This window comes from Xenopus laevis, chromosome 8L, assembly GCF_017654675.1.
Source record: "Xenopus laevis strain J_2021 chromosome 8L, Xenopus_laevis_v10.1, whole genome shotgun sequence".
NCBI classification, from domain to species: Eukaryota; Metazoa; Chordata; class Amphibia; order Anura; family Pipidae; genus Xenopus; species Xenopus laevis.
This window is the reverse complement of record NC_054385.1, coordinates 130,561,346-130,587,774: the sequence shown is the minus strand read 5'-3', so window position 1 is coordinate 130,587,774 and position 26,429 is coordinate 130,561,346. Positions and strand designations below refer to the sequence as shown.

Below are 26,429 nucleotides of genomic sequence, written 5' to 3'. Positions count from 1 at the left end.
TATACGACTTTATTCAAAAGAATGTGTTGGAAGAGGTTCCCTTGACAGAACAAGGGCCAGGAGTATATTTAACCATGTTTCTGGTTCCCAAGCCAGGGGGAAAAGTGAGGTTGATCATAGACTTGAGATACTTAAACAGATTCGTCTACAAAAGGAAATTTCGCATGGAATCCATAAAACAGTCCAATGCATCCTCAACAGAGGAGATTTGATGGTAACGATAGATCTGAAGGACGCTTATTTGCACGTTCCAGTTCATCAAAGCAGCGGGAAATTTCTGAGAGTAGCAGTATTTTTGGGAAACAAGATAAAACATCTACAATTCAGAGCTTTACCATTTGGGATCACTTCAGACCCAAGGGTTTTTACAAAGATAATAGTGGTGCTAGCAGCAGCTTTAAGGAAAAAAGGCATATTCATAATTCCTTACTTAGACGATTGGCTCTTAAAAGCCTCCAACAGGGAAGAAATAAAAGATCATTTGCACCACACTCTAGAATTTTTAAGAGACCATTGCTGGATTGTCAACACACAAAAATCCAATCTGCATCCATCTACCTCAGTAAGATTCTTGGGATCAATAATCGATTCTCAGCGCATGAAACTTTTTCTTCCAGAAGAAAAGGTGAGTACTCTGATACAGGAAATAAAAACTATATGGAAGTGGAAACTTATTTCCATTCGTCAGGCTATGAAGATCCTTGGTCACATCCTTGGGCCAGAGCTCAAATGAGATCCTTTCAATTGATGATCCTAAAAACATGGAATCAGAGTTTATCAGGACTAGACAAAGGCATGAGAGTTTCAGTCAAGATGAAATCAGCACTAAAGTGGTGGACTCGGCCCCAGCATTTTTTTTTTTTTTTTAAAGAATGCTTTTTATTGATTTTCAACAACAAAAAAATTATAGAAAAGGAGAAGAAAGGAAAGAAAACAATAGACAGCAATAAGGTGGCTGGAGACAATTATAACGATGTTGCGAGAGATTCAGTCCATGGAGACCATAGTTCCTCGAACTTCCCTGGACATCCTCTTACCACATAAGTGAGTTTGTAAAGTTCCAGTTGGGAATTAACAAGAGCAATCCATTTCCGCAAAGTTGGGGGTGATGGTCCCATTCAGTGTAGAGCTATAGTCTTTTTCCCGTAGAACAAGAGCAGTCTCATTAAGTGCCTGGTACGAACTCTGGGTACCATGGAATTTACTAATCCCAGCAAACATGTGGCAGGGTTGAGTAGCTGCGGTAAGGCTAGTTCCGTTCCCATAAATTGAGTGACCTGTTGCCAGAACCTTTGCACAATGTGGTAAATCACGCTTACCCATGACATGCAATTTTTGTGGGGTAAGGTACGTCTGATGTATAATTTTAAACTGAATAAGTTTGTCCCTAGTGCTAACAAGAGGTTTGTACAAAGATTCAATAATTTCGTCCCAGTCATCCTGATCTAGTTGAATCCCACTGGCTTCCCACTTATATTTAACCCTATGTCGTGGGTCATATTTCCTAGTCAGTAGCAGTTTGTATGTATTTGATAGGAGCTTAGTCTTAACAGGGCGAGATATCAGGTTCTCTATGTCAGGACTCTGTACTAGTGGGAGCGTGGGAATTGGGTAGAGCATAAATGTGCTATCTGCATGTACCGAAACTCAGACAGGTTGGGGTGAGAGGTAACCCGTTGTAGGAGTGGAAGAGTATGCATAACATCATTAGTGTACAGGTGTTTAATACATTTTGGCCACAGCATTTAAACAGAGGGAAAGAATTTCTGTATCCGGCTCCAGTGATTGTCACTACAGATGCATCAATGAAAGGTTGGGGACCCCACCTAGGCAACCAAATGACACAGGGGTTGTGGTCACAGAAGGCGAAGAGGTCATCCTCAAATTACAAAGAATTGAAGGCAGTTTGGAAGGAGCTAAAATGTTTTCACAAGCAAATATTTTGGAGGAATGTTGTGATTCAGTCGGACAATATATGTGTGGTGTCATATTTGAATCATCAGGGGGGAACCAGGTCTCAGAGACTGATCAGACTCTGTGCCAGAATAATGACCTGGATTCAAACAAAGGTTTTGCAGATCAGAGCCATTCACATAAGAGGTGTAGACAACAAGTGGGCAGACCAGCTCAGCAGACAAACGATGGTGCCAGGGGAGTGGTCATTGGACGAAAACATATTTCTACAGTTGACCATGATGTGGGGTACCCCACAGATAGATTTGATGGCGACCAGGAAGAATACCAAGTGCAAGAAGATCTGTTCAATTTACCAGAAGGACAAGCCAACCTACCTAGATGCTTTTTCAGTCAGTTTGGATTTTCAACTGGCATATGTGTTTCCTCCAGTACCGCTGATCCAGAGGGTCATCAAGAAAGTGAAGCAAGACAGAGCCAAGGTAATTGCAATTATACCATGTTGGGCCAGAAGGTCCTGGTACCCGGAATTGTTACGCCTTTCCCAGAACAGAATTTGGATTCTTCCATTGAAAGAGAATGTGATTTCACAGGGGAACATTGGGTTTCCAGAAAAACAGAGGCTCAAATTGATGGCATGGTTGTTGAACACTCAACATTGTTAAAGCAAGGTTTGTCTGAAGAAGTGGTTGATACTTTACTATCAGCAAGAAAAAAATCTACATCTATAGCATATGAGAGAGTCTGGAAAATGTTTGCCAAATGGTGTATTCAAAAGAATCTAGTGCCCTTGGAGGTGAATATTCCTCAAATTTTACCATTTTTAAATGAAGGTTTTGAGAAAGGCCTACAACCTAACACGTTAAAGGTCCAGGTCTCAGCATTATCAGCTCATCTGAATTTAAGATGGTCTCCGGATATATTAGTAAAAAGATTCCTGAGAGCTATTTCCAGGTTAAGACCAAGTGTGAAATCCTTTGTTCCCACATGGGACCTTAATTTGGACCTTAATAAGCTGTGCTCTACACCCTTTGAACCACTGGATGAGGTTTCATTTAAAATGCTTACTTTAAAAGTTATCTTCTGAACTGCAATAACTTCAGCAAGAAGGATTGGCGAAATCCAAGCATTAGGAGCTTCTGAACCTTATACGGTGTTTCTTCAAGATAAAGTATGTTTAAAGGGATACTGTCATGGGAAAATTATTTTTTTTCAAAACACATCAGTTAATAGTGCTGCTCCACTAGAATTCTGCACTGAAATCCATTTCTCAAAAGAGCAAACATATTTTTTTATATTTAATTTTGAAATCTCACATGGGGCTTGACATTTTGTCAATTTCCCAGCTGCCCCCTGTCATGTGACTTGTGCCTGCACTTTAGGAGAGAAATGCTTTCTGGCAGGCTGCTGTTTTTCCTTCTCAATGTAACTGAATGTGTCTCAGTGGGACATGGGTTTTTACTATTGAGTGTTGTTCTTAGATCTACCAGGCAGCTGTTATCTTGTGTTAGGGAGCTGCTATCTGGTTACCTTCCCATTGTTCTGTTGTTAGGCTGCTGGGGGGGGAAAAGGGAGGGGGGTGATATCACTCTAACTTGCAGTACAGCAGTAAAGAGTGATTGAAGTTTATCAGAGCACAAGTCACATGACTTGGGGCAGCTGGGAAATTGACAATATGTCAGATTTCAAAATTGAATATAAAAAAATCTGTTTGCTCTTTTGAGAAATGGATTTCAGTGTAGAATTCTGCTGGAGCAGCACTATTAACTGATTCATTTTGAATTTTTTTTTTCCCATGTCAGTATCCCTTTAAGAACTTTACCCTCTTTTGTGCCAAAAATACCATCTTCATGGTGTGTTAATGCAGAAATAAATCTGCCAACTTTTTTTCAAGAACCAAAATGCCAAGGTGAGGAATTTCTTCATAATCTAGATCTGAAGAGGTGCTTAAGCATTTACTTGGAAAGAACAAAATCTTTCAGAGATTCAATTCATTTATTCATTCTCTTTTCTGGAAAGAACAAGGGCAAGAAAGCTTCAAAAACTTCCATTGCAAGAAGGCTTAAAGGAACAGTAACACCAACAGATTTAAGTATTTTAAAGAAAATATCATGTACTGTTGCCCTGCACTGGTAAAACTGATCTGTTGTGGAGCAATGGCGGAAATTGAAAAACGGCTATATGGCACAGGTTAACTAATGGATAACAGATAACACCATTAGGCAGACAGAGCTTATCTGCTATCTGCTGTTTTACTTGAGCTTTTTTTCCTATGAATGGCTGCCCCCATTGCTACACAGCAGCTTATTTATATAAACAATAGTGTTTCTTAAGCAAACACAGCAGTTTTACCAGTGCAGGGCAACACTGCATTATATTTTCATTACTTTAAAACACTTTTATTTTTTGACGTTACTGTTCCTTTAAGGAGGTTATTAAATTATCTTACAAATTGGATGATAAGGAGCCACCTGAATTTGTGAGAGCTCACAGATATCTGTAAAGCAGCCACTTGGTCAAGTTTGCATACGTTTGCCAAGCATTACAAATTAGACATCTTGTCCGCAAAAGATAAGGCCTTTGGCAGCAAAGTTCTACAAGCGGTACTTCCTGAAGCTACTCTGCCCCACCCTGATTTGGGAAGCTAGCAAATTCCCTTGGTGTGCTGCCTGTAGGACGTAATGGAAGTAGAAAATTGGTATACTTACCACTGAAATCTTCCTTTCCATTAGTCCATAAGGCAGCACAGATATCCCTCCCAAAATTAAATAAAGTGTTACAGCACAATGTTTTAGTGTTGTTCTTATGATAGAGCTATGAAAATAACATACAGGGAGAGGGGTGTTCTGGGGCTTTAAAGTCTGCTAATTAAATATTTATGCTACCTGTCCTATCAGGAGAGACATCGGAGTTAACCCTTACGGACTAATGGAAAGGAAAATTTCAGTGGTAAGTATACCAATTTTCTACTTTTTGTCTAACGCGCTGTGCACCTAGCCGTTACGGATGATTATATAGTGAATAAAGTACCCCCTCTTGTAAAATATAAGGATATTAAAGTTACCGAGGAGTTTCATGACCATATAAAAGTACGAGGCCGAAGGTCGAGTGTTTTTATACAGGTCATGAACTCCGAGGTGACTTCTAATATCCTCATATTTTGCAACTGGGGGGACTTTATTTATTATAATACACAAGTTTCAGTGAGTCATGTGACAGAAATGACATCAGAACTCACCGTTTATAACTGATGACATCAGAACTCACCGTTTATAAGGATATAATTTACAGGATATTCATGGCTTTTGTGTATTATATACAAATATACCAATCAGAATATAACACGTTACCATTTATTCAATGATTTAAAAAAAAAAATATGAATTTTGGATTTTGTGAAATGGTACAAATATAAGTCTTAAAATTGTATTCAGGATCAGCAATTCTTTTTTTTATTGCTGGTCCCGACATGCTCTAAAAGTAAAAGTTTAGTCAAAATCAAATAAAACGTTGAATTTTCAAAGTCCACCAATTGACTCCAAATAGGTACAAGGACGTCCCCCATAGGCTAAAACAGCAATTTGGCAGGTTTTAGATGGCGAATGGTTGAAGTTGAATTTTTAAAGAGACAGTAAATGATACATTAAATATTCAAATTTTCTTCAAATTTAAATTGAATTTGGACTATTCCCTAGTCGAAGTACACAAAAATAGCTCAAAATTCAAAACTTCGAATTTTCAAATCAACCCTGGATAAATCTGCCCCTTACTGTTATTGCTACTTTTTATTGCTCATATTTCCATTTGGGCCCTCTTCTATTCATATTCCAGTCTCTTATTTAAATCAATGGATGGTTGCTAGGGTAACTTGTTGGAACTGAAAACTGGAGAGCTGCTGAATAAAAAGCTAAATAACTCAAAAACCACAAATAATAAAAAATCAAAACCAACTGCAAATTGTCTCAGAATATCCCTCTCTACATCATACTAAGGGGCAAAGTTATCAAGGGTCGAATTTCGAAGTACAAAAAACTTCGACATTCGACCATTGAATTAAAATACTTCGAATTTGAATATCGAATTCAAAGTTTTTCCAGCAAATTTGGCAATCCTGCGATTGAATAACAATCGTTCGATCGAATGATTATATCGTTCTAATTGAACGATATGAACGATTTTAGCGATCGAACAATTTTGTGTAAAAACTTAGAAAAAGTTGTACAAGGTCCCCATAGGCTAACATAGCACTCCAGCAGGTTTAACTTGGTGAAGTATTGAAGTCGAAGTTTTTTTAAAGAGACAGTACTTGGAAGTAAATTCAAAGTCGTAGCATCCTATTCGATGGTCGAAGTGTCCAAAAAATTACTTTGAATTACTTTTACAACGGCAGGCCCAGGGGGCCCCAGTAACCCAATCTGACTAATGTCAGACTAACGTCTTTACTAATGTCCAGAAAAGACTTGATTTGTACCCACAATGTCATCATAAAAAAGGTATTTTTTCCTCAGTTTTATGTCTATTTTTCACAGGCTGGAAAGAAAATGCAGCAGAAATTCAGATTACTTACTATTTACATGTAGTTCCATTGTTGCGATGCTGGAAAAATCATCAGAAACAAATGTGCAGGTGTAGTTCCCTGTGTCTGACTGCTGAATATTCTTTATCCATAGAGTGACTTGTCCTACAGTGATGTTCTCTGTCAGTAACTCGACCCTGTCCTTATACGTCTCATTCTGATTACTGAGATCTTCCTTTCCATTCTTATATAAACAAATATTATAATCACCCACATGGAATTTGATTGTCATATTCTCAGCACTGATTTCAGGTTCCAGGCGACAGCACAGATATGAATCGTTGCCCAGGGTGGCAGGTACTGGTGACCCAGTAGAAACAACCGTGAACCTCTCTGCAATATAAAGCAAATGATAAGATAAAAATATAAAAATAGATCAATGGCACAATGTACTGCCTACTGTAAAATATTGGATATAAGATGGCTAACTTTTACTAGTAGCCCTGTATATTACCAATGTATTATGAGAGATAATGTACCCCCTACTGTAAATGATAAGGATATTAGAAGTCACTGAGGGGTTATTCTGTGACCATATAAAGGCACAAGGCTGCAGGCTGAGTTATACAGGGAACTCTGAGTATCACTCATGTATTATAAGGGATAATGTACCCCCTACTGTAAATGATAAGGATATTAGAAGTCACTGAGGGGTTGTTCTGTGACCATATAAAGGCACAAGGCTGCAGGCTGAGTTATACAGGGAACTCTGAGTATCACTCATGTATTATAAGGGATAATGTACCCCCTACTGTAAATGATAAGGATATTAGAAGTCACTGAGGGGTTGTTCTGTGACCATATAAAGGCACAAGGCTGCAGGCTGAGTTATACAGGGAACTCTGAGTATCACTCATGTATTATAAGGGATAATGTACCCCTACTGTAAATGATAAGGATATTAGAAGTCACTGAGGGGTTGTTCTGTGACCATATAAAGACACAAGGCTGCAGGCTGAGTTATACAGGGAACTCTGAGTATCACTCATGTATTATAAGGGATAATGTGCCCCCTACTGTAAATGATAAGGATATTACAAGTCACTGAGGGGTTGTTCTGTGACCATATAAAGGCACAAGGCTGCAGGCTGAGTTATACAGGGAACTCTGAGTATCACTCATGTATTATAAGGGATAATGTACCCCCTACTGTAAATGATAAGGATATTAGAAGTCACTGAGGGGTTGTTCTGTGACCATATAAAGGCACAAGGCTGCAGGCTGAGTTATACAGGGAACTCTGAGTATCACTCATGTATTATAAGGGATAATGTACCCCCTACTGTAAATGATAAGGATATTAGAAGTCACTGAGGGGTTGGTCTGTGACCATATAAAGACACAAGGCTGCAGGCTGAGTTATACAGGGAACTCTGAGTATCACTCATGTATTATAAGGGATAATGTGCCCCCTACTGTAAATGATAAGGATATTAGAAGTCACTGAGGGGTTGTTCTGTGACCATATAAAGGCACAAGGCTGCAGGCTGAGTTATACAGGGAACTCTGAGTATCACTCATGTATTATAAGGGATAATGTACCCCCTACTGTAAATGATAAGGATATTAGAAGTCACTGAGGGGTTGTTCTGTGACCATATAAAGACACAAGGCTGCAGGCTGAGTTATACAGGGAACTCTGAGTATCACTCATGTATTATAAGGGATAATGTACCCCCTACTGTAAATGATAAGGATATTAGAAGTCACTGAGGGGTTCTGTGACCATATATAGGTACGCTCAACAAAAGTTAAGAATGATTTAAACTTACTTCCAGATGTAGTCCGAAGAGCTGTTAAAAGGCCTATTACTTGAAATACAATGGTTATTCCGTGCCCAGTCATGCTTCTCTTTGATTTGTATCTACAAAACAAGGTATGATAGAACTGGTTTAAGTATTATGTGCTTTTTAGTCTCCCGTGCATGTAGTTTAAAGCTGGACATAAGAGACATAGGAGTTAAAGGAAAACTATACCCCCCACACAATGTAGGTCTCTATTAAAAGATACTGAGTAAAACAGCTCATGTGTAAAACCCTGCTTCATGTAAATGAACCATTAACATAATAATATACTTTTCTAGTAGTATGTGCCATTGGGTAATCATAAATAGAAAATTGCCATTTTAAAAAATAAGGGCCGCCCCCTGAGATCGTAAGATTCACTGTGCACACATACAAACCACATGTAAGGTCACATGAGCCAATTAACAGACAGAGTTGTGTCTTTTGCTTCCTCACTTCTTCCTGTTACAGTTAGTGTTGTAGTATTTCTGGTCAGGTGATCTCTGAGGCAGCACAGATAGAGTCACGAAATGGTGGTTCAAGGCAAGAGATGTAAAAGGGCAATATTTATGTAAATATATATACCAGTTTGGTAAGATTCTTTAATATGTCATTCAATTTGATATAAACTATCTGTTGCTTAAGTATTCATTTTGGGGATATAGTTTTCCTTTAAAAGATTAACTCCACCCACAAGTCATGAATTTGGAATTTTTATCCTTTATAAAGTTACATTTTCCACTTTGTTATACCAACATTACTATTCTGTTTATGTACAGCTATTTGATGTATTATCTGGAATGCTTGCGATCTGGTGCCTTTAAAGGAAATCTATACCACTGAAATGAAAAAGTGGCATATTAAAGAATCTTACCAAACTGGTAATATATATTTAATTAAATATTGCCCTCTTACATCTCTTGCCTTGAAACCCAATTTCGTGATGGTCTGTGTGCTGCCTCAGATCACCTGACCAGAAATACTGCAGCTCTAACTATAACAGGAAGAGATCACCTGACCAGAAATACTGCAGCTCTAACTGTAACAGGAAGAGATCACCTGACCAGAAATACTGCAGCTCTAACTGTAACAGGAAGAGATCCCCTGACCAGAAATACTGCAGCTCTAACTGTAACAGGAAGAGATCACCTGACCAGAAATACTGCAGCTCTAACAGGAAGAGATCACCTGACCAGAAATACTGCAGCTCTAACTGTAACAGGAAGAGATCCCCTGACCAGAAATACTGCAGCTCTAACTATAACAGGAAGAGATCACCTGACCAGAAATACTGCAGCTGTAACAGGAAGAGATCACCTGACCAGAAATACTGCAGCTCTAACTGTAACAGGAAGAGATCACCTGACCAGAAATACTGCAGCTCTAACTGTAACAGGAAGAGATCACCTGACCAGAAATACTGCAGCTCTAACTGTAACAGGAAGAGATCACCTGACTAGAAATACTACAGCTCTAACTGTAACAGGAAGAGATCACCTGACCAGAAATACTGCAGCTCTAACTGTAACAGGAAGAGATCACCTGACTAGAAATACTACAGCTCTAACTGTAACAGGAAGAGATCACCTGACCAGATATACTGCAGCTCTAACTGTAACAGGAAGAGATCACCTGACCAGAAATACTACAGCTCTAACTGTAACAGGAAGAGATCACCTGACCAGAAATACTACAGCTCTAACTGTAACAGGAAGAGATCACCTGACCAGAAATACTGCAGCTCTAACTGTAACAGGAAAAGATCACCTGACCAGAAATACTACAGCTCTAACTGTAACAGGAAGAGATCACCTGACCAGAAATACTGCAGCTCTAACTGTAACAGGAACTCAACTCTGTTAATTGGCTCATGTGACCTAACAAGTATAGTTTTTTATTTTTGTTTATATGCATTGTGAATCCTACGATCCCAGGGGGCGGCCCTTATTTTTTAAAATAGCAATTTTCTATTTACGATTACCCAATGGCACATACTACAAGAAAAATATATTATTATGAAAATGTTTTATTTACATGAAGCATGGTTTTACATATGAGCTGTTTCATGTGTAGGCATGTGAAAATTTAGACATCCTTACACATTATTGACAGGCACATCCCTAGTAATATGGACTACTATGTGGGTCCTTATGGGGACCTTGTGCTTATGTAACCTCTCAAATCAGTCTGGTGACTGTTACCTGTGACCCTACTGCATACAATTCGTCGGCTTCAATCCTTGTTAAGTACCTCCACCTGGGTACACTTCAAACTGGAACAATAAGATTTAGGCAAGGAAGAGCCTGAGAGGCAGAAGAACTGCTCAAGTGAATTTATTTAAGTTTCACACTACATGTTTCGAGCCTCCTGGCTCTTTGTCAAGTGACAAAGAGCCAGGAGGCTCGAAACATGTAGTGTGAAACTTAAATAAATTCACTTGAGCAGTGCATGTTTCTGAATAATGCATTCCATAATTGTACACTATATGGGATTTTGTATTGTCTGCTGAGAATTATAAGATTAGATTTCAAATGTAACTTCCACAATTTAAGAATAATGCAGGAAGAGGGTTTTTTTCCAAGAAATGCTGAATCATCGTAAGGCCATCTCCCATAGACTTCATTTTAAAGGAGAACAACACCTCAACAAAGAAGTAGGGCTGTGGGCTCTGATTGGCTGTTGAGAAGCTAAGCTTAGGGCTCGTCACTAATTATCCAGCAGAAAATGAGCTTCCCTGGCTGTAATATAAGCTGATGCTACAGGTTTGCTGATTATTAAATTCTGATGCTAATTGCACTGGTTTCTGTGCTGCCATGTAGTAATTATGTGTATTAATTACTAATCAGCCTTATATTGTGACATTTCTATTCTATGTGTACTGTATATTGTGAGTGGGTCCCTAACCTCAGTAAGTGACAGCAGCACAGAGCATGTGCAGTGAATCAGCAGAAAAGAAGATGGGGAGCTACTGGGGCATCTTTGGAGACACAGATCTTTACTGCTAAAGGGCTGTGGTTGCCTTGGGCTGGTACAGAAGCACAAAACATCATGTACAACATTTCTACCTACTTCTTTAGTTAGGCTTTAGTTCTCCTTTAAGGTTTGGGTCATTACTGAGATGATGAACTTTTAGGCCAGTTCATTAAGTTCAATTTTTAAAACACAGCATTTCTAAATGTATTTGTTTTATTCTCCATTAAAGGAGTGTTTCACCTCTACATTAACTTTTAGTATGTTACAGAATGGCAAATTCTAAGCAACTTTTTACTTTTAGTCTTTATTATTTACTTTTTATAGTGTTTGAATTATTGGCCTTCTTCTTCTGCCTCTTTCCAGTTTTAAACTGGGGGACACTGACACCATCTAAAAACAAATGCTCTGTAAGTGGAATGGTGTTTTAATCTGGCAGCTCAATGATTCAGGTGCAGATTTTGTAACAATTTGCTCTGTTAGTTGATACATTTCTCAGTAGGATCTGTGGGGAATATTAGCAACTATTATATCAATTCTAAAAGCCGCCTTTAATGAAACTCAGGAATTCGAGAAAAACAAAGTAATATGAAAAAGTCTTCATTTCTGGTAAACTGTCTTAAACCAACTGAAATGAGAAAGTGTTGAAGGGTGAACCACTCCTTTAACTTCCTGGGTGTGTGTGATGTGATCTGTGACTATAAGATATAAAATCTACAGACTGTAATACACTGTTCATATCATCCAGCTGTCATAATCCACACACTGTCACAGCCATTCCTAACAGCCAATACATAAATACAATATATACACCACAAATAGTTTTCAGTAGTGAACATTATCAAAAAGGAGCAGATTCACTCACAGAGGAATTAACAAATCAGGGTTTACCAAAAGAATAAACTTCTACAAATACAAGACCATGTGGGGAAGATGAAACACAATGAATTACTTAAATAAAAACTATATACCTAACACAAAGACCATCATGAAATGGGGGCTCAAGGCAAGAGATGTAAAAGGGCAATATTTACTTGTATGTATGTATGTATATTTTTATTTGTAAAACGCTCCTCGAGGGCAAAGCACTGTACAGCAAAACAATAAAAAAATTCCCATAAATATAAAAAATATAATTACAATACAGATTAAGTGCTCAGTGTCAAGGAAACAAAAGGCTAGAGGACCCTACCCCGTAGGGCTTACAGTCTAAATGGGAGGGTAACATACAGACACAATTCAGAGGGGTATTAAGGTGCTGTGAGTTACAGTTTGTTACACTGTTATTATATAAGTGCCAGTTCAGCTGTTATCCAGGTGCTCCCAGAGGTAGTCTTTGAGTTTTGTTTTAAAAACACTGAAGGAGGATTCTCTCCTGAGAGATTCAGGAATGACATTCCAAATATAAGGAGCAGCGAGACAGAAGGGTTTGACGTGTGAAACAGCAGTAGTAGTGGGGGGTACAAGCAAGTTGTTGCTCTCAGAGGAGGATTTGGCCAGGAACATATAGAGAGACAAGAGATGAGATGTAGTCAGGTGCAGAGGAATGAAGGGCTTTAAAGGTTATGAGGAGGAGTTTATAAGTTATTCTTTGTTTTATAGGAAGCCATGATAAGGACTTGAGCAGCAGAGGGGTCTCTACCCTTTTGAATGAGAGGAGGATAATTCTGGCAGCAGTGTTTAATACAGACTGTAGAGGGGAGAGATGGGAGTTAGGGACTCCAGTTAGTAGAAGGTTATAGTAATCTAGTCGGGATAGGATGAGAGCATGCATGAGCAGCTTGGATGTATCAGGTGAAAGGAAGGGATGGATTTTGGCAATATTGCGTAAGAAGAAGTGACAGGTTTTGACAGCGTTGTTAATATGATCAGAGAAGGAGAGAGAGGAGTCAAAGATTCCCCCAGACAGTGAGCTGAGTTTACAGGATTAATGAGCCATCAATAGAGATAGTAAATAGGGGAGTAGGACCAGACTTAGGTTGAGTTTGAGGTGGCGCTGGTTCATCCAATTTGAGATAGCCAGGAGGCAGTTAGAGATTTGAGCCTCTGTTTCAGCTGTTAATGAAGGGGTAAATAAATATATTTGGGTACATCAGCATAAATAAATGATGATGATGATGATACAGATGATAATTAAAGCCAAATGAATGGATGAGATCTCCCAAAGACAGAGTGTACAGGGAGAACAACAGCGGCACCCCCACATTAAGTGGAACTGGAAATGAGGTTTTGTTATTATAGGAGACAGTGAATGATCGGTTAGAAAGTGTAATAAAATTACCTGGTGGTCTAGTGGTGCGGCGATGTGGACGGCCGCCACGCTGCCGCGCTCCTGTTCCGGCCTCCAGCGCCGGCGCGATCTTGGTTCTCTAGGGCCTGCGCGCCTCTTAAAGGTACAGGCGCGCTGGCGCGATTACGCCAGCGCGCATTGGCGCACGTTTTGGCACGAAATTCAGAGGTATTTAAGGCCCATTCTTACTCCCAGCCAGTGCCCGTGATAGAACTTGTTTCTAGTGGTTCCTGAGCCTTGTGCGTCTGATCTGTTCTGTATCTAGTCCGTTTGATTACCCGTGTTTGACCCTGCCTGTTCCTGACTATTCTGCATTCTGTATCCTGACCCTCGCCTGCCTACGACAACTCTTCCTGCTTAACCCCTTGATTAACAACCCGGTTTGACCCTTGCCTGCCTGACGATTCTCTTGCCTGCTCCATTTGTACCGTGACCTTCGGCCCAAAAGACTCTGCTAACAGCTGTGCCCCTTTGCCAGCCAGAACATCTCGCCTTGCAGGTGGCACCCAAGTAAGCTGAGGGCTCCTCCCGAAGCCCAACGGTGTACACACTACTGGTAAAGCCGAGCCGAGAACAGGGTGCTTGGCATTTGTTCTGGTATCGGGTGCCGGCCGTGACAGAAAGGTAAGAAGAGAGCCAAGATGCAGCCTGGTTACGGATGCCAAGCGAATAGAGAATCTGCATCAGGAGAGAGTGATCAACTGTATCAAATGCAGATTATAGGTCTAGGTGGAGAAGGATGGAGAAGTGACCTTTGGCTTTGGCAACCTGAAGATCATTTGTAACTCTGCACAAAGCAGTCTCAGTAGAGTGACCAGGCCGGAAACCAGATTGCAAAGGATCCAACAGATCATGGGTGTGTAGAAAGTTAGTAATACGGGAGAACACAATACGCTCTAGGAGTTTAGAGGCAAGTGGTAGAAGGGAGACAGGACAGTAGTTTGATAGACATGATGGGTCAAGCGTGGCCTTTTTAAAAATCTGCTTTACACAGGCCTGTTTGAAAGGAGAAGGGAAGGTTCCAGAAGCTAGAGAAGCATTGAAGTTGTGAGTAAGTGGTGGTGTAAGCTCTGCAATACAGTGTTTGAGCAGAGAAGACGGCATAGGGTCAAGGGGGCAAGTTGTGAGTGGGGAGGACAAGAGAAGCTTTGAGACTTCAGACATTGTTACTGGAGGGAAGGAATTAAGACGCAGAAGGGGCTTAGGAAGGAGGAGCTGGTTTACATTAGTAGAGGTAGGGATCTGTTTGCGGATGGACTCTACTTTGTCTTTAAAGAAATCAGCAAAGTCCTGAGGAGAGTGTGTCTGGTTGACTGATACTGTTGATGAGGGATGGAGAAGAGTATTGAATAGAGAAAACAGGTGTCGTGGGTTGGATTTGTGATTGTTTATAAGGGGACTGTAGTACTCTTGCTTGGCTTTTGACAAGGCAGAATTGAGGCAGGACAATAGAAATTAATAGTGAATAAAGTCTGCTTGCGTACGGGATTTCTTCCACATATGTTCAGCACATCTCGTAAAGGAGCGTAAGAATCTGGTTTGTGAATTCAGCCAGGGTCCAGAGCATGTGAACGCTTAGCCTGTAAAGGGGCAAATGAGCCAATGGTTGAGGATAGTATGTGATTATACTCACTTACCAGGGTATCAGGATCAGACGTTTCCTTAAGGGAAATGAGACTGGACCTGACTGAGCTAAGGCTGGAAGGTCATTGTCATGTGTATCCAGGACTAAGACAGTGGGGGAAGAAGCAGGTGAGAAATGGAAAATGTGACCAAATTGTGATCGGAAAGGGGGAAGGGTTCACTGTTAAAACCAGAGAGAGAGTTTTTTAGTAAACACTAGATCCAAAAAGTGGCCATCCTTATGAGTAGGGGTGTTGCTGGAGCTCAAAGGAGGAGGTTAGGTCGGAGAAAACGAGAGGGCCGGGGTTATGAACATCATCAATGTGGAAGTTAAAATCCCCAAGAATGATTGCAGGGCTGTCAGTGCAGAGAAAGAAAGAAAGCCAGGTGTCCAAGTCAGAAAGGAAGGCAGCAGAGGAGGAGGCTGATGGGGGTCTGTAAATGAGAGCTACACGCACAGAGAGAGGGTGGAAGATGTTTATGGCATGCACCTCAAAAGAGTTAAATGAGAAGGCTGGAGGAATAGGAATAGGTTTGGACTGACAGCGAGAGGAGAATTCCGACTCCCCCACCACGTCCAATGGTTCGGGGGGTGTGAGAGAAAGATGGACCGCCATGAGAGAGTGCAGCCTCAATGGCGGTATCATTCTGTGAGAGCCAGGTTTCTGTTAGTGCAAGAAGACTAAGTGAATTAGAGCAAAAATGATCATGGATTAATGTGGATTTGTTAGTTAAAGAGCGGGTGTTAAGAAGCGCACAAGAAAAGGGAAGACGGAGAAGGAAGAGTCGGAATCTGAATAAGGTTAGAGAAAGCAGAGGAACGAGAAGATTTGCGCAAGTTGGCACTTTGGTAAGAACCTGTAAAGTTTCTACTTCAGCTGTAAGGTTAAAATTGGGCGGCATCCATGTATATTACTTATGGCGCACTGTGCAGCAGAAATGTGTTGGCCATGCCCATTTTATGGCCACACCCCCTAATTACCATGTCCATTTTCCAAAATTTGGCAGGTTATGAAAATGTAAACACATTTCTGGGAGTTTTAAGCAATGTTTTATGTGTTATAACAGTTTTGCTAATGAAAGTGAATTGCCCTTTAAAGGAGAACTAAACCCTATAAATGAATTAGGCTTAAAATGCCATATTTTATACAGTGAACTTATTGCACAAGGCTAAAGTTTGAGCTTGTCAATAGCAGCAATGATCCAGGACTTCAAACTTGTCACAGGGGGTCACCATCTTGGAAAGTGTCTGTGACACTCACATGCTCAGTGGGCTCTGATTGGCTGTTGAGAAGCTAAGCTTAGGGCTCGTCACTAATTATCCAGCAGAAAATGAGCTTCCCTGGCTGTAATATAAGCTGATGCTACAGGGCTGATTATTAAATTCTGATGCTAATTGCACTGGTTTCTGTGCTGCCATGTAGTAATTATGTGTATTAATTACTAATAGCTCAGTAAGTGACAGCAGCACAGAGCATGTGCAGTGAATCAGCAGAAAAGAAGATGGGGAGCTACTGGGGCATCTTTGGAGACACAGATCTTTACTGCTAAAGGGCTGCGGTTGCCTTGGGCTGGTACAGAAGAACAAAACATGATGTGCAACATTTCTACATACTTCTTTAGTTTAGCTTTTTTTGTCCTGTGGAAGAAGTCATGTTATACTGGTTACCATGGCTGCCCTTGCATGAGGACAAAGAGAAGATTTTCCTTTGTGACCTCATTGAAAGCAACAGTCCAATTGTCCTTGAACTTCACAATTCCAATTTATATATATATACAGGGATGGGCGAATTTGACCCGTTTCGCTTCGCCAAAAATTCGCCACTGGCGAAATGTCGCAGACGCCCATTAAAGTCTATGGGCGTCAAAATAAAATTGTCGCGCGGCGAAATTATGTTGTCGCGCGTCTTTTTTTTTGCCGCATCGACGTTTCAGTTCATGGTCTTGAACCTTTCTCAAGATGCTTTACCATATAAAATTTAGCAATAAAGTTACAAAATTTAAACCAAACATAATCCCGCCCATCTAGTGACACCACGACAGATGATTGGTGAAATCCAACATATCAATTATTACAAAAAAAACAATAAATCATTGAAAATGCATGCATATTAATACTTATATAAAAAAAGAAAAAACAAAGAAAAATTTTTTTTTGTCAGGTGGCTCAAAAGGAATCAGATCTTATAATTTTGCAGAATTTAACGCTGGTCTAGAAAACAATTGAGTGAGCGATACTCATTGAGTCCATTAGGTGAAATAGTACCAAGTGTTTTAATCCAAAAGGATTCACGTTGCAATAAAAGCCGTGATCGGTTTCCACCCCGACGAGGTGCCGGGACATGGTCAATTGCTAAATATTTAAAAGTGGGTAACCCATGTCCCATCTCTAAAAAATGTTTAGCCACTGGTTTAGTGGTCTTATTATCTCTAAAAGCAGTGTTAATTGCCGATCTGTGACCATCAATGCGTAATCTGAGCATAAGGTCTGTCTTGCCGACATAGGACAATCCACAAGGACAAGTGATCAGATAAATGACATGTGTGGTTGTACACGTGATATGATGTCTAATCAGGAATCGATGTCCTGTTCGAGGATGTACAAAACTTGTCCCGGGTGTCATATATCGGCAAGACAGACAGGAGGGGCACCTGAAACAACCACACTTATTTGAAGGTAGCCATGATGGTTCAGATTTTGGAGGTAAGTAACTTTTGACTGGATCTCCCACTACTAATAAATCCCTCAAATTTTGGCCCCTACGAAATCCAAACATAGGGGGATTGGGACTAATCTTGTCTAATTGTGGATCAGCTTTGATGATTTTCCAATTTGATCGAACCGCTTGATGGATGGAAGGGGATAAGTTATTAAACTGTGTGGAAAGTATTAAAGGACAAGAATTACTATTATGGTTTGATGCCAAAATTCTATTTCTTGCTGTATTAAGTGCCATATCCAAATCTTTCTTATGGTAACCACGTTCCAAAAAATGTGCAGTCATTTGTGTAAGTTGTACTTCACAATTAGATGAATTAGAGTTATTTCTCAACACCCTGCAATACTGTGAAATTGGTAAGGAGCGCTTCAAAGCAGGGGCATGGCAACTAGAAGCATGTAAAAGGGTGTTTCGGTCTGTTTTCTTACGAAACAGAGTATAATCCAATTTCGACCCCAAAAGTTTCAAATGAAGGTCTAAAAATTCCAATTCTGTACCACATTTGGATGTAAACTTAATTGAGCCTGAACTCCGATTCAATTCTGTTATCATGCCTTCAAAACTCTCCACAGTACCCTTCCAGATTAATACAATATCATCGATAAATCGTTTATACATCACAATATGGTGATGAAATTTAGACAAAATATGGGATTCATTAGTAGTGGGAGATCCAGTCAAAAGTTACTTACCTCCAAAATCTGAACCATCATGGCTACCTTCAAATAAGTGTGGTTGTTTCAGGTGCCCCTCCTGTCTGTCTTGCCAATATATGACACCCAGGACAAGTTTTGTACATCCTCGAACAGGACATCGATTCCTGATTAGACATCATATCACGTGTACAACCACACATGTCATTTATCTGATCACTTGTCCTTGTGGATTGTCCTATGTCGGCAAGACAGACCTTATGCTCAGATTACGCATTGATGGTCACAGATCGGCAATTAACACTGCTTTTAGAGATAATAAGACCACTAAACCAGTGGCTAAACATTTTTTAGAGATGGGACATGGGTTACCCACTTTTAAATATTTAGCAATTGACCATGTCCCGGCACCTCGTCGGGGTGGAAACCGATCGCGGCTTTTATTGCAACGTGAATCCTTTTGGATTAAAACACTTGGTACTATTTCACCTAATGGACTCAATGAGTATCGCTCACTCAATTGTTTTCTAGACCAGCGTTAAATTCTGCAAAATTATAAGATCTGATTCCTTTTGAGCCACCTGACAAAAAAATTTTTTTCTTTGTTTTTTCTTTTTTTATATAAGTATTAATATGCATGCATTTTCAATGATTTATTGTTTTTTTTGTAACAATTGATATGTTGGATTTCACCAATCATCTGTCGTGGTGTCACTAGATGGGCGGGATTATGTTTGGTTTAAATTTTGTAACTTTATTGCTAAATTTTATATGGTAAAGCATCTTGAGAAAGGTTCAAGACCATGAACCGAAACGTCGATGCGGATGCATTAATGTGCTAATAAATAAATTATTGATTCTCAATATGGTGTGCATGTAACCTTGGAATGCTGTTTACTACAATCTACACACTGCACCCGAAGTAATAGACGAAGTGACGTGTGCGGACTTGCACGGAGGCTATAGATATATATTCAGTGTAATAACAGATGGTGTTAAATGAAGTGATAAACGGCTTGTAAATGCTATCTGTCAATTTCAGGCCTCAGGAGTATTATTTACAAAATGCGTGTGACAGCAGAAAGCTTTACAGGACCTGCTCAGCATTGCAGGAAAAGCCTTCACCACTACCACTCAGGAAACCTCACATCAAATAAACTTACCTCCCATATCTGCAGTGGAGCAAAACACCGGGGGATTTATCCTCTGCATTTATACAGGACAATAAAGAGCAGGTTTATGTTACTTTAGGAAAAAATAACTATAATAGTAATTATTACTCACGCTCTGCCTGCTGTTTTTCTTTCCGCTTTGGAATTCAACACAGAGATAGAATTTCACTTTCACTTGAGAGACGCAGCAGCGTGACACAAGGGAGGGGACTGAAAAGGAGAGTGTGAAGGGGTTGTGCAGTAACATACAGAGGGGGAAATTCACTAAAGGGCGAAGTGGCTAAAGCTGGTGAAAATTCGCCATTTTGCCACTTTGCAGATTTACTAACAGGCGCTGGCTTCAATTCGGTAGCAAAGGACATAGACTCTAGCGCTACTTTGCACTCTAATGCCAGGCAAATTTTACCATTGACGAATGGACGTAACTACGCAAATTCACTAAGATGTGGATTTTACTGAACGTTACCTCTTGCGCCAGACTTGCCTTCACCACCTCAGACCAGGAGAAGTGCAATAGAGTAGATAGGACTTCCTAAAAGTCCCAAAAAACGCTGGCGTCTTTTCCTTTTTATGGGGTGATAGGCTGAAAAAGATCAACATTTTTTTGGGGGGTACCCTCCTTCCCCCCTACATTTGATAACATATGGCACATGAACTATACACTGGGCTCATGTGTAGGGCAATATAACAACTTTATTTTATTTTATTAAGGTTCCCTCGTCTTCTGTAATGTATTTGCTGCAACATATACGTCCATTATACTTTAACTGTACACTGTATGCAAATAAGCCAACGCTAGCGTACCTTCGAAATGCTGATCGTATTATCGCAACTTTGCAAGCGCTCGTTACCCTGTGCGCAACTTTGGATCTTTGTGAATTAGCGTTGTCCAGGCGAATTTACTCCTGGCGAAGTGTTGCGATGTGTGCGGAGCAAGCGCTGGTGGATTTTCACATGTAAGTAAATTTCCCCCAGAGAGTGCAATGGGTATAGAAGCTCCATGGGTGGTTGTCATCTGCACATGACTTTAAAGGATAAGTAAACCTTTAATATAAGTAAATATAAAACTGATGAGGGGGATATTCTAAGCAATTTTGTAATTTACATTCATTATTTATTTTCTTTCAATTCCAAGATATTAAGGGATACATGTACTGTTAATATGAATGAATTTTGTTACAACAGCGCCACCTGCTGGTCAGTTTCCCACCAGTCTGACCAGCAAGTAGTCAAGGAAGTTGTCAGGAGAAAGAAAGAGGCTGATGTTCTTCTGCTTAGGAAAGATGTGAGAAAGGTTTCTAATTTTATTCCTAAGCAGAAGAACATCAGCCTCTTTCTTTCTCCTGACAACTTCCTTGACTACTTGCTGGTCAGACTGGTGGGAAACTGACCAGCAGGTGGCGCTGGTGTAACTAAATTCATTCATATTAACAGCACATGTATCCCTTAATATCTTGGAATAAAAAGAAAATTAAACAAAAATGTAAATTAAAAAAGTGCTTAGAATAGCCCCCTCATCAGTTTTATATTCACTTATTTTAAAGGTTTACTTATTCTTTAAGGGGCAGATTTATCAAGGGTCGAATTTCAAGGTGCTCGAAACTGGAATAAAAAAAGACCAACCAAAATATATTTAAAAAAAACACATTTTCTAACTTCGACTGAATAGGCTGTATTTGATCGAATTCGATTCAAAGTATTTCATAAAAAAATCTCCACCCAAGTCCACCAAATAACTCCAAATAGGTTCTAGGAGTTCCCCCATAGGCTAAAACAGCAATTTGGCAGATTTTAGATGGCGAATAGTCGAAGTCAAACTTATAAAGAGACAGTACATGATAAATTTTGATATTCGAATTTTAGATTCTTTTTTAATTTGTTGCATTTCGCTTTGCAAAACATCCATGAAACTTCTGAAAAATTAGCAAAACAGCAGAAAATTTGTGAAACTGTTTTGACGCACGTCGATTTTGTTGCACGACCAAACATTTTTGACTTGCGTCTGACTTTTTTCGGGGCATAATGTATTTGAGTGAAATGAAATTACAGTCTATGGGTGTTTTGTTTGTGGTACATTGATTCAGGTTTAGGGTTGCCAATAAAACATTTTCCCTTACTTTCAAGTTTTGTTGACTGTGTTAAATGAATCTGCCAACTGCCATGTTTTGCTTTGCATTGGATTGGATTTGCATTGCATTGAAGACCAATGCCCATGCATGTTACTTTCAGTTTACTGCTACACATGTACCCTACATAGTTAAAGAACCTTCTGTCTCCTAGGCTACAAGTGTATTTTCAAAATAAAACAAAGGCTCCCATTTTTGCCAGTTTCTAAAAAACATGCTCGACTGGTAATGGTCTCTACTACTACTCTATATTGCTGGTTTAACCAAAAAGTACCATCTGTAGTTCATATACTGTATATAATTACTGGTAGTTTACTAATACAGCTACAACTACTAAATCTGAACAGATCGTATCTGCATTGTATCCCAGACAAAAATGAATAAACCATAAATTTATGTGAATGAACCATATATTTACGTGTAATTGTAATGAATCTGCCACCTTTCTGCTTTCTGCACTCCTACATGTGTAAGGGCAGAGCATCGGGTATTTATGCTGGTGATGCCCATTTTTTTACGACTCCCGAATTTCATGAATCTGCTAATGAATTAAGTAGCCTCAAAAAATCCATTGTGGGTTTTTTGGTTGCACCTTACATATAACACAAGCCTTCAATAACCAATAAAGCAACACTATCATAAGAGTAATTTAGTGACCCCATATGTGTAATTGCAGACATCTCTGGAGAGGGCACTTAGAGGCAGCACTCAGAAGCAGGACTTGCAAGTACTCTAATATTTCTTAATAGGCCACAGACAACAGCAACAGCCTTAGAGATGTGATTTTAAATTTAAGCACTATACACAATAGCTTTGAAAGATGTGAGCATTTCTTTAGGAGATTATTATTGGTATGAATGCAGCTGTCTCTACATTTTCTTCACACTGTGAGTAGAGAATGGGCCCCAATTTGAGTGACAACTAGGCCCCACCAAAATGAAAATTGAATATTACAGACAGTAAATGACAGACAGCATTGTCAGACCCCCGACCAGAAGAAATTTACCAACCATGCGGCAGTAGCAGCAACATTACTATTAGCCTTGATAGGCCTCAAACAGAAGCAATTATGCAGCAGTAGTAGCAGCAGCAGCAGTAGTACAGGTAAAATTATTAGAAGCCTTGATAGGCCTCAAACAGAAGAAATTTGCCAACCATGCAGCAGTAGTAGTCAGGTACCTCCCCTGCTCATGCCTGCTTGTCCACATGTCCAGGGTGCAGTGCACCCTGCTACCGACAGCATTATCCTCTTCCCTTGCTGCATGGTCTGGGGAGCTAGCACTTCTTCCCTGAGGAATGGGAGGAGTTGGACAGGAAGCACCACTGCCCCCCCGGTGCCCTGACATTTTGGTGCTCCTCCCATGTCATCCTGTAATGACGTTTCATATGGGAACTTAAAGCCAATGTTCCAATATGTGACCCTGTCTGCCCCCTTCAAACTTTGTGCCGGCAGAGCTGGCACACTGCTACCAACTGGTTATCAGTCTGGCAAGTGAAAAATACCCACATTGCTGAAGTGCCACCACCTTGCCTGCTGTGGAGGGCTGGAATTGGTCCCTACCTGTATGCCCAGAGGCTCTGGACCCATGTACAGTGCTGCCCTGTTGCCTGCCCCCCCTAGCAGTGGTCAGTGGGGTTTTTTGCCTCTGTGGGCCAACTCTTCATCATCATCATCAACAACACACAGTTCCCCCCCTGAACTGCTGATGTTATCCTCCTGAGCCGCCTCCCAGGGTCTGTCCCTTTCATCATCCTCCACCAGACCAGACCCTGCATCATATATGGCATCCATACCCACATCCAGCATGCTGGTGTCTGACCCCACAGCAGCAACTTTGCTACCCTGCCATTAGGGGACCCTGCCTAATATCCCCTACTGATATGAGCTGTGACATGACCTCCTCCTCATCAGACATGAATGCCCCCCAATTCCTGCCTGATCATCAAAAAGATCCTGGGTGTTTGTACCCAAGTCCACCTCTGGATCAAACAAAAAGGAGTATGGAGTTTTCCCTGAGCTGGCAGATGACATCACCTGTGGGCTGGACTGCTGTGGGGTAGCATGCCCATGGCCAGCACCACAACCTTTCCCCCCCTCACCCCCCCCCCCTCTCTCTCTCTCTCTCCCTCACCCCCTCCCTCTTCCACCCCCACCTCCCATCCCAAGGATAAATAAAGACTAACCTAAACCCCTCAGCAGTAGTGGGCACCCACAAGGGATACACATCAACAGACAGACAGACAAACATAGCCTGCGTCTTGGGTCTCACAGGTGAGCAGGCAAGCAGAAGTGGGAAAGCAGTAAACTTCCACTTGCAATGACTCAGACAGCTCCACAAACTCCTACTCTAGCTAAATAAGACACCAAATGCCTCTGAACCTCCTTATATAGACAGTGGGAAGGCTCAGATGTACTTGGCTGCAGAGGAAGGAAGGGGGAAGTTAAAAATAACGTTGCTATTTGACACATAAGCTTTTTTTTTTGCTGCACGGTGAAAAATGTTGATGCATGGCAAATTTTTTATGCAATTTTGCAAAAAAAATTAGCCTGACTATGGTGAAATTTTTCACCCTTCACACAATCCCCACTTTCAGTTCAGCCTCTTTCCCTATGCCCCTCTGTTCCAAAACAATGTCTTTCTAATCTGCTCCTTTAACATCACCTTCCCCTCTCACAGTCACATTTTTGAACTGTATTTTTTTCAAAAAGTTAGAAACCCTAGTGGGTGTGTTCCTACTCAGAGGGGCAGAGTAGTACAAACACAGTCAGGAGGGGCTGGTAGTAGGGAAAAAACATTTATACTGACATGTAGACAACACATATTAGAGGACATTATAGACAGACCTGCCTCATGCTTAAGGGGGCCATAGAAGTAACAATTACGATTGGTCAAAGGAAAGATCATTCAATACATTTAGAGCTGAATCATCAGATATACAGGGGGAAACAATAGAATTATACTTGTATCTAATGATTTAGATATCTAATCAAACTTCTCTGACCAGCCCAATTGACAAGCCACCCAACATCCAAGTTTTCTGCTGGATCTTCTCCCACTATACACACACCAAAAATTGTTAGAAAAGACATTTAAAAAGACATAATATAAAATCGGTGTGTCTATGTTCCCCTTTTGACAAGAGCAATGCTGTCCCAACTTCTGTGGTACTGAGGGACAGAATTTTTCTGGCCATCATGGTGGAGGGGCGATAATGGAATCTAGAATTGACCACTCCCTGTTTTTAAACCACACTCACTTTAAACCACACACACATGTTACCACAATTTAAGACCATGTCCACAATTATGGTGGTAGTACACAAAAAACCTAATCCTTAGTGCTCACTGCAGGGATATCACTCATCAATCATATGTGAAAAACCTAAGTCATATTAAAACATACAATTTAATTCATATACTTCCCCCTCCTCTGCATTACAGCCAGCACTACCATCACCCCCAACCAGCACATGATTAAACAGCTTAGGGGCTCCTAACAACAATTTTCACAGGCAAGCAGGTATGACACACACAGGGAGCATAGGGCAGACAGAGTATGACATACACAGGGCGCATAGGAAAGACAGAGTATGGCACACACAGAGAGCATAGGGAAATCAGAGTATGGCACACACAGGGAGCATAGGGCAGGCAGAGTATGACACACACAGGGAGCATAGGACAGGCAGAGTATGACACACACAGGGAGCATAGGATAGGCAGAGTATGACACACACAGGTAGCATAGGACAGGCAGATTATGACACACACAGAGAGTATAGGGCAGGCAGAGTATGACACACACAGGGAGCATAGAGCAGGCAGAGTATGGCACACACAGGGAGCATAGGGAAATCAGAGTATGACACACACAGGGAGCATAGGACAGACAGAGTATGACACACACAGGGAGCATAGGATAGGCAGAGTATGACACACACAGGTAGCATAGGACAGGCAGAGTATGACACACACAGGGAGCATAGGGAAATCAGAGTATGACACACACAGGGAGCATAGGACAGACAGAGTATGACACACACAGGGAGCATAGAGCAGGCAGATTATGACACACACAGGGAGCATAGGACAGGCAGAGTATGACACACACAGGGAGCATAGGGAAATCAGAGTATGACACACACAGGGAGCATAGGACAGACAGAGTATGACACACACAGGGAGCATAGGATAGGCAGAGTATGACACACACAGGTAGCATAGGACAGGCAGATTATGACACACACAGGGAGCATAGGACAGGCAAAGTATGACACACACAGGGAGCATAGGACAGGCAGAGTATGACACACACAGGGAGCATAGGACAGGCAGAGTATGACACACACAGGGAGCATAGGGCAGGCGGAGTATGACACACACAGGGAGCATAGGACAGGCAGAGTATGACACACACAGGGAGCATAGGGCAGGCAGAGTATGACACACACAGGGAGCATAGGGAAATCAGAGTATGACACACACAGGGAGCATAGGGCAGGCAGAGTATGACACACACAGGGAGCATAGGGCAGGCAGAGTATGACACACACAGGGAGCATAGGACAGACAGAGTATGACACACACAGGGAGTATAGGA

General features: G+C 40.8%; 1 protein-coding gene across 1 annotated transcript in view; it reads right to left on the bottom strand.

Moving 5' to 3' along the window:
* Nucleotides 1-19,767, bottom strand: part of LOC108699452 (V-set domain containing T-cell activation inhibitor 1-like) — a 56,730-nt gene extending 36,963 nt beyond the window's left edge. Inside the window, exons 1-3 of the mRNA XM_041573711.1 lie at nucleotides 19,694-19,767; nucleotides 8,263-8,354; nucleotides 6,482-6,823 (exon numbers count right to left, since the gene is read on the bottom strand). Of these exons, the coding sequence (XP_041429645.1) occupies nucleotides 6,482-6,823; nucleotides 8,263-8,335 (415 nt within the window). The 5' untranslated portion in view covers nucleotides 8,336-8,354; nucleotides 19,694-19,767. The remainder of the gene's footprint in view (nucleotides 1-6,481; nucleotides 6,824-8,262; nucleotides 8,355-19,693) is intronic.
* Nucleotides 19,768-26,429: the final 6,662 nt, after the last annotated feature.